At 36.9% G+C, this 9465-nt stretch overlaps 1 protein-coding gene across 1 annotated transcript in view; it reads right to left on the minus strand.

Moving 5' to 3' along the window:
• Positions 1 to 1571: 1571 nt before the first annotated feature.
• Positions 1572 to 9465, minus strand: part of adgrd2 (adhesion G protein-coupled receptor D2) — a 76398-nt gene continuing 68504 nt past the window's right edge. Inside the window, exon 23 of the mRNA XM_015379900.1 lies at positions 1572 to 1615. Coding sequence (XP_015235386.1) covers positions 1602 to 1615 — 14 coding nt within the window. The 3' untranslated portion in view covers positions 1572 to 1601. The remainder of the gene's footprint in view (positions 1616 to 9465) is intronic.

Here is a 9465-nt window from a genome sequence, read left to right on the forward strand (position 1 = left end):
TTTGATCAACAAGAATGCTATTCACTGTTTTTTTTTCATTTGTTTCTCAGCCACTTCAATAACTTAATATTTCAAAACACTAGGTTATTACTTGTAGTGTGTTTTCAATAACAACACACACAAAAAACACACCTGAGAGCCAGACATTACCATGGTGATACATGAATATAGAAAAAAGCAATCAAGAGATGATTTTAATGGATGAACAAGTATTTTCTACAGAAATAAAATAAATATAGACTAATCTTATATCATACTTAAAACAGCATTTCAAATTTAAAATAGCAAATGAAGATTATCACTTAATAAATTATTTGTCCACCTCTTGGATGGACTAATGCTCCTGCAGATTTTTACAATCTAGTGGATGAGCTTTTAAGGGACAGTTTTTCCTCTGTTTCATTGTTTCTCCCAATCAGATATCTATGGATTTGTCCAAAGTCCTGGCTGTTTTAGATTGGTCAACATCCTCTGACAGATAACAGTTATGAAGATTTTCCAGGTTTTGCCATTTTTTTTACCGTAGGTTCATTGGGAACTATGGTCAAGTCGCTGCTCCCCTCAATGCTCTTTCATCCTCCCAAACCAGGTTCACCTAGAACGTACAATCTGACAAGGGCTTTCACAGACTGAAGCTTCTGTTTGTTTCTGCCCCCGTTCGCCAGTCACCTAATCCTGTCAAACAATTCTTAGTGGAAGTGGATGCTTCGAGCACTGGTGTGGAAGCAATTTTCAGCCAGAGATCAGATGCCTTTTTTTCCTTGAGCTTGTCTAGTGACAAACAAATGATGATGTGGGTGATTTGAGCTCCTGGCGGTTAAGCTGGCTCTTGAAGAGGCTCCATTGTTTGGAGGGGCCTAAGGAACCATTTGTCGTATGGAGTGACCACAAGATTTTAGAGTGGCTCAAAACCAGTCAAGACTTCAATATACACCCTGACTCTGGCCCCAGATTCGGCTCTGGATTTCTGATCACCTGTCTCTGATCCTGGATCTGTTGTCAGACGCTGGTTATTTTTCCTGATCATGCTGTCTGTTTCTGCCATCCTGGTTCTGACCCAGTGCCTGTCAATTGACTATCGATTACCTGCCAGTCCTGAGAGTAAAATCCTCCTAACTGCTCTGATCGGATTCTGGATAAAATTATGTTTGCCAGTGACATCACCTGCCAACAGGAGCATTCACTCTCCCTCCAAGCCTGCTCCAGTATTGTGAGAAGGTTAGTGACCAAAGTTTTAGTGACTATAACACCTCTGAAAGTCTCTTACTGGTCAACTGGTTAAATTGTTGTATCCACTTCCAGTGGTTCCCGTCCTTGACACTGGTTTACATATAATAGAGAGCGTTCAGAGCAGCTGTGTCACAGTGTGGTGTGGAGGCTGCAACTCTGCAGACTGGAAGAAGGTAAGGAGAGTAATGACAACTGCAGAGAAGATGAAAAGACATTTAATTCCAGAGCTGCTTGTCCCGAGCCGGTAACATCATCAATGACCCTCACACCCCCCCCCCCATGGACTGTCTCCCTGCAGCCCTCTGGGAAAAGGCTTTGAAGCATCCGATGCAGGTCCAGCTGATTCCAAAACAGCTCCTTCCCCACTGCCGTTAGACCGCTGAAACTTATACAAAATGGGGAAAGAAAGTGTTGAATGTTGGAAAATGATAAATCATACACCACTCATATGTTAACATTTGATCATCACCATTTTTAAAAATTATCACTTTAGAAATGGAAATGTCATGAGAGTTGTACTGAACAAAATTTTGTTTTGTATTCACTCTGTGAGCACAAAATGGTAATAAAGTCTGTCTAAGTCTAAGCAGTTTACATATCAATAAACTGCTTTACGTTATCTGATCTTGTGAGGCTGAATTCTGAGTCCTGTTTCTGTTTGTTATAAAAGATGAAAATAATAGTTACAGAGACTAACCTGACAATAAATAATGAAACTAGATAATAGCCTGGTACAGTATATAAACATGTAAATGCAGTTTTATGCCAACCACATTGTCTTTGTCATTGCAATACCTCTGTGAATTCATCCCTTCTTCATGTCTCCGATTGTGACAGTTTATAACAGCATTAAAGCAAAGAAAACAAATATCTGTGATAGTGTCTGGTTATTTTTTCTGTTTTGTGTGTGTTTAAAAGGGGCTGACAGGAAGATAGTTGATGTACTAGTGCAATACCCAGTACCATGCTGATTAAAAACACATCTGGTATTGATAAAAACATGGATTTTATTTGAAAATCTACAACTGCTTAACCATAACAACAGTAAATTTACATAAAGCTTCATTGGCATTACAGTTACTGCTAGCATGAGTCTAGTTTCATCAGAAAAAGATGCTACCATCATTATTTGCTTTCCACGATAACAAAACCCAATATGTACAAACATGATTCAAACAACAAACCGATGGAAACTAATTCCTTTTAATTGAAATCAGATTTTTAGCTTGAAAATCCTGCTTTTAAATCAACTTGTTTAACATTTTTTTTTGTAATTTATGAGCTGAAACATAAAAATGATAGATTCACAGAGATAAAAGACAACTTGGAGAAAAATTGCAAGAAATTCCTACAATATACTGTGACTCCAAAATAACAGGTGGTCATTTTCAAGTCTTTCCAAGATGAAATTCAAATCATCTGTCTTCATAATCTTTATTCGTTGCTGGTTTAATTAAAGTTCTTGTGGAAGCAAAACTATCTTCTAATGGACTGGAGTTATCATCTGTTCACAGTATTGAAATACTCTAATTCGGTCAATGAGAATATATTTAATTCTAAGGTCACCCTAAATTAGTGGTTCTACAACTTTCTTGTAAACCAAATGTGAGTCCAGCAAGAAGAAAACAGAAACCACTGCCTTAAATAATAATAAAAAAAAAAACAAACAAACATCCAATTGAACTATCTTCTTCTTATTATTATCTTAACGATAATAATTTAATTCAATGTATTTATACAGGGCCAATTTACAACACATGTCATCTGAATGCATTTTACAGAGACAATTCATTCAAATTATACAGATAGATTAAATAAAGTATTGATTAACATTTGAATTCAGCGGGGTTCTTTTAACAGTAGAAGCTAATTCTACAAAATAAAATGCTTGTGGTAATAAAAAGAAAAGTTTTTTTCTTTCCGTTCTTAAGGCATATATAATGAAACCATCTGAAGTGAAATAAAAAAAAAAAAAAATATTGTGGTACATTGACATCTTGCATATGCCAATTATTAATTTTTTCACCCTTTAATTTTGTTTGGTCAAAGAAGGATTCTCAGCTCCAGCTAATTGTCAGTAAAACGGGAACTGATTGCTGCCAGTTTTAATGTGTCAAGTAAAAGATAGCTGTTGATTTAGAAATGTCTCTTTTTCTCTACTTCTTACAAATATGCATTATTACTGAATAACATGAAGATTGAAATGCACTGTATGTATTTGGATAAGAGTCTGACTATGTGGTTGCATTTGTCTAAAATAAGCTAAACTGATTAGACCTATGTTTGAATTATGATATTAAACACATATTTCAAAAAGGTACATGTACTGATTCATAATTATATTTTTCTCACTCTCTGAATTCAAATCAGACTTTTTTCTATTGAGTTTTCCTATTGAGGAGGATCATTGAAATGTGATTATTTTGGTAATTTCCCAAATAATGAAATAAAAAGAGAATTTTGGTTTTATATTCTTTAAAGGTACAATTTTCCTTAGTAATTGGTAGAATTGCCTTTTAATCTGATTGAATTGGATGACAAATTTGGGGTTTACTTTTATTTATTTCTTTATTTTTTGTGCTGAAATTGGTCCCATTTGTCTGCTCCTCCTCACCTGCCTTTTCCACAATCAAAATGATAAACTTCTGAAATATAAGAAAGCGACAAAAACCTCTGTCATCAACTAGTGTAGCTTTCAGTAACAGAAAAACTTATGTTAATCCCAGCTGAGTTAAACAAGTAAAGTTAGTGGGAATTTCACATCCTGAGACGAAAGAAAAGTTCTGTCTTTTTGTACAATTTCAGCAAAATATCTGTTTTGAACTAAAGATTCTTATGAATCAAAGGGCTGCTCTTGTAAAGCACCACAAGTCAGAGCCAATCTGTATGAAGGTAATACAATACGAATATGACTGATATGGACCTATACTTGGCCCTTAAAGGTATAATAAAGGATTTTTGCAGATTTTTGAAGAGACCCGCCCACTCCACTTAAAAAAAAAAATAAAAATGCACAATCTGTACCCGCTCCCAAGAGGGAATGCTTATTAAACACATGCGAGAACATGCACAAGCCCATTTCTCCTCGTGCCCTCTCTGTTTTAAAGTTGCTGCTGGCATCGATCGTACAAGCTTACTTTCAAAAACAATATTTGCACTATGTCAGATTCTCCACCTATAAGTGAGAATGATGGGGGCTTAGGACGGCCTTATGTAAACATAGGCTACCACCAGAATGATTGACAATTACGAGGACAACTTAATTTGATGATCCATCTGGAAAAAAAATATCCTCCTCTATACCTTTGACTAGTAAGCTAACTACATGTACTGCTGCAACTAAAGATTAATTTGCAAATCGATTTAACTGTTATTTTTTCGATTAATCGATTTGATTAATTAGAGTGTTTTTTTTACTAAATTAAACCAGGTGAAACTAAAACTTTACTACTTCAGGAGTTCTGGATAGAGCATATAGACAGACAATTATAATTTTTTTTTTTATCTTAAATGCAAAATGTTTATATATTTTTTACAATCTTGGTATAACTTCTGCTCATGGTGTGTATCTCTGTGAGCTAAAGGCATGTTTTATAGTCTCTATGCTCCAGTTAATGATTAATCAATTACTAAATTAGTTGATAATTATTTCAGTAATCGATTAATCACGATTAATTGTTTCAGGCCTAAAGCTAACATCTCCATACTTTGCTTTACATGTTTTATCACACCTTGATGTAGTTGGTTTGAGCTCTCAGACTTGGTGTGTTCTCTTTTTTCTTATATATATTATTCATTTTAAGTAGTCAGAGGCTCTCTATTGATCAGTGATCTCTTTATTTTGTCCAAAATAATGAAATCAAGACAACCTGATGCAACACAGAGATAAATAAATGACAAATGTAAAACACCTGATGCTTAAGACAACCTAATGATATATTGACAAAGCTAAACAAGCTAAACACAGAGAATATATATAATTATTCTGGATTTAAATCATGAATTTATGCTGTTTTTTTACAGTTCCAAAAAATGATTTAAATTGATATATTATTTAAATTAACGTTATTTCATTTCTGGGGCCAGGATAATTATTTCAAGAAGTTAACTTTAAAAGGGAAGTAACCAGATTGGTCGACTCGTACACAATAACTCAATAGATGGACGATCAGACTGGATTACCTCTGGATGAGAGGCGGGACATCTACACCTAGCTAAGAAAAACAGAGGACGATCCAAAGCTGTAGCTAGCTGCACCAAGGCCAAAAAAACCTCCATGGCTTGTGTCATTGGAGGCAGAAGAAACAGCAATATTTTGATACCAAACTGCACTTACTGTGCATAGCAGGGAGAGAATCATTACTTAAACAAACCATAATCCGTACCAACAAGAGACAATATTCTATTTACCTTCACTGGTAAGAAGTGTGAGAGTTTTAATGATTCTGTACACTCCCCTCATTTATTGCTTTTAAGTAGAACTCTGCTTTCTACGGAAGCTCAGAGCGGTCATGTCTCTCAGATACTGTTTTTACTGTGGTTTTCTTGAGAAAACAAGTAAATTTTCTAAATCATCTAAAGATAACGAAAGCTGTTTTCTCGTCATAACGAGATGACTGGTGTGTGTTAATACTGATTACATCCTTCAATACCACAACAACAGGAGAGGATTTATAAGTCTAAGTTATGGCAGCCTTTGTGTAATTCTGTAAATAGTCCTGTTTTAAACTTTAAGGAAATGAGACAACGTTGTTGGATTGATAATTTGCTTCCACTTCTGATTCATAAGCAATTAGACTGATGCCTTAAGGCTGATTTATACTTCGAAACCAGGTCCTCTGCGTAGGTGTCGCAGTGATCAAAAAGACATCCCCGCCCCCTCCGCAGACACTCTGCTGCACCTCTCCCAAATTGTAATTGATCGCAGACAGTGGTCGGCTTGTTTTGTTTTTATGACAGAAACTACGGAAAACAACTCGTGAAGTTTGACCAGCTAGAAGATGGAGGTGCGCGAGAACGCTGGGACCCTTTTTCCACCTGGATCCCCGCTATTTTTCACTGTCATGTCCCTCCGTTGTCGGACTAAACTCGCCCCCACTTCCTGATCTCCTCGGCCGTATCTAGACCCACAGCGTGTAGAACAGACCACGCTTTAATATTAAGCATAAATCAAAAATGTCTGCGTCAAGCTCACTGCGACACACTGCTGCAGGTGTATAACCAGGCCTTAAGTGCCGGGGGTTTTCTGAACAGCCTCGGTGTAACACCTGTAAGAGGTATAAGATGCAGTAACCCCCCAAATGAAAAGATTTTAATTAAAAACAGCCGGGTTTATTTCTACTGTATTCCATGCAATCCAATCATCCACTACAATCTGACAATGAGTGAAAAGAACAAGGAAATTGAAAAACTGATTGTTTGCACACACGCAGTACTGCGACTGCACAACTACGGGCACCACAGGCATGGAGGGACTGGGAATCCAGGGCTGTTATCTCAAGAAATCAGTAACTGTTTTCTTGTTATCTTGAGAAAACAATGGTTAAACCGTGATAACGAGATGGTTATGTCATTATCTCGAGAAGACAAAGGGGAAAAAAAAGTGGACTACAATGTTCTCGGCTTCCGAAGCTTTCAACCACAGCCATGGCAGTTTTTCTTGTCAGTATGTGGCATCAGGTATGAGATAAAACTTCCAATTGCAACAAATAAATATGCTGATTTAAGCTCCTTGAATTGCTGACCCTGTGCTGGTTTGTATTGGGTGCCCCCAGTTGTTGGTTTGTTTTGCCTCCAGCTAATGCTCTGATGCAGCTGTAACACAGACAAACCGAGTTTTAGCAGCTTTATTCATCTCAAAACCAGTTTTAGAACATCTGTTCAGGATTGTTGACTTGTTGGAACACATAAAACCCTAAAGCATTATGCTTTGGATTCAAACTGTTGGATTTATAGGAACAACACATGAGCTCCAAAGATCAAATCATAAGACACTGACTAGATGTGTCTGCAGTTAAGTTAGTTGAACATTTGCCTGTACATCAGAAATGCCAAATAACAAAGATGCCCCTCTTCAGTGGCCCTCATTGTTATTCCAAATCTCTCCTGGAAATGTTAAATATTCAAATAAGTCCAAGATTTTGAGGTGTTGACATAATGAAAGAGATATGTTTAAACATATTTTTTTTCTTAGTGCAGTGCTGCTGACATACGGAGGGCTCAGTTTTATTTCCAAGGATACTGGTGTATTAAGCTAGAGGAATAATAAATTATTTTAAATCGTTCAAATTCAACTCTTAAAGAAAAGCACAGTGGAATGATCTGAAGTTGGAAATGAACACCTGTTTGGAAAGGATGAAGCTCTGAAAAGTGTTTCATTTTTCTGTAATAAGTTATGCCAATGGTTTGGTTGGGTTTAATGTATAATTTAACCCAAATGCTTAATTTTAAACCTGTAGGGATAAAAAGAAAACATGGTACTGTGATTCCATTTTTTAAATTCTGTTTTTGTAAGCTCTGTTTCATAATCACTCTTTTGGGAAGACAATGCTTTAAATGTGTCTTAAAAGCTCCTAAGAACATGTGTAATTGATACGGATGATTAGAAGAGACGACAACTGCTGGGAACATATTTACAGACGTACACCATAAAAAAAAACCTTTCTCTAAATTTAATAAAACTGTAAAACAAGGACAACAGTAAAATTAGTCTAAAATTAGTACATCATTCCAGCTCCATTGTTGGGAATGAATTTGCTGATCCAAATCCAGTAGTTAAAAGTTTGTGTTTTAAGCTAAAGAATGCAAAAGAAGGTCTGATTAAGCATCTTGGGAAGATGAACAGAAATCACTAAGCATTTAAGCCACTTCACTAACACTATACACAAGAAATGTAAAATATGAAAGTGGGAAATTGATGAGCTGTAAGGATCAAGTGGATGAAGGACAGGGGAGGGAGGTGGAGTTTCCTCTTTTATTCCGTTTCTTCTTGCTCTCCATCCAAAGTGTCTGTGTTTGTGTGTGTGAGACATACAGAGGCGATCCTCTCCATCTGCACCTCAACAACCTGTGTGAAGTAAAGTGAGAGGCATTAGCAGCGACTCCTGGCTGTGTCATGTGTTTGCGTTATCAGTGTGTTCATGTACAAAGGAGGACAGAAGAAGGGAGGGGCGTGAAAGGCACAGTGAAAGAGAGCAGGTGTTGGAGTGCTTAATGGCTGATAGTGTGAATGGCCACTGCTGGCCCATCCTGATTAAGGGAATGAACCCTTGCTTTGTCTCCAAACTGAACTGGCAGCAGCACTCAAACACTGTCCATCAGGTTCTTCTTGTGGACGCCTCAACATTTAACGGAGCTATGAAAGATTTTCTTCTTCCCACTGCTATCCGCTTAGAACATTTGAAAGCGATTTAACCCACTGGAAATATGGAGACCATCTGTTGTGTCTTCTCCATAATTACTTCAACAAAGAACATAGGGAGCAGGTTTCACACAAAACTAATGCTGCATAAAATAAAAGCCTATCTTTCTGTTTCTCCTCATATCAGCAATTTGGATCAGACGGGACTCTCCTGTCTGGGGGTCGGCTTTGACCAGCATGATTAACATTGATCCCAAAATACTTTTCTAAAAACACCTATTATATTGCACAACTGACTTATTACTTATTAGTAATATTTTTGTAGAGCAACAGAAAATAAGACGAACTAGGTAATGTTTAATGCATTGTATTACCATCATACATGCAGTATCCTGCAGTTTAAAGAAGAAGTCTGGTCATATCCAGAATTCAAACTTCTGAAAGTACTTCAGACATCAAATTATTACATCTGGTGGAGCACTAATGCAACCTACTCGTTTGTGACGTCACGGTGCGGTATCGGCTGCTGATCAAGTCCCAGTGCTGTATCTGGTGTTTGTCACAACGCGTTATACAAGTCATCTTGAAACCATTCTTCTTCCAATTGTTGCCTATATATCACATGTTATGTTTTTCTCTCGCCAGAAGTTCGATGGCAAATCCTCCCTTTTCAAGTTGGCAATCCAACGACAAACCCGACCGTGGAGGATCAGGAATCGGAAAGGTGAAATAACTAATATTTTTTCATTTTTACCCAATGTATTCCAACAACCAGCTGCCTTGCACGTGGGCATTGTCAGTTTCACTATAGCTCTGGTGAATTTCAATGGTGAAGTCCTCTGGAAATCTTCAATAATTGTTGTTGATTGCAGATG

Source organism: Cyprinodon variegatus, unplaced genomic scaffold (assembly GCF_000732505.1).
Source record: "Cyprinodon variegatus isolate N-32 unplaced genomic scaffold, C_variegatus-1.0 Scaffold203, whole genome shotgun sequence".
In the NCBI taxonomy this organism is placed as follows: Eukaryota; Metazoa; Chordata; class Actinopteri; order Cyprinodontiformes; family Cyprinodontidae; genus Cyprinodon; species Cyprinodon variegatus.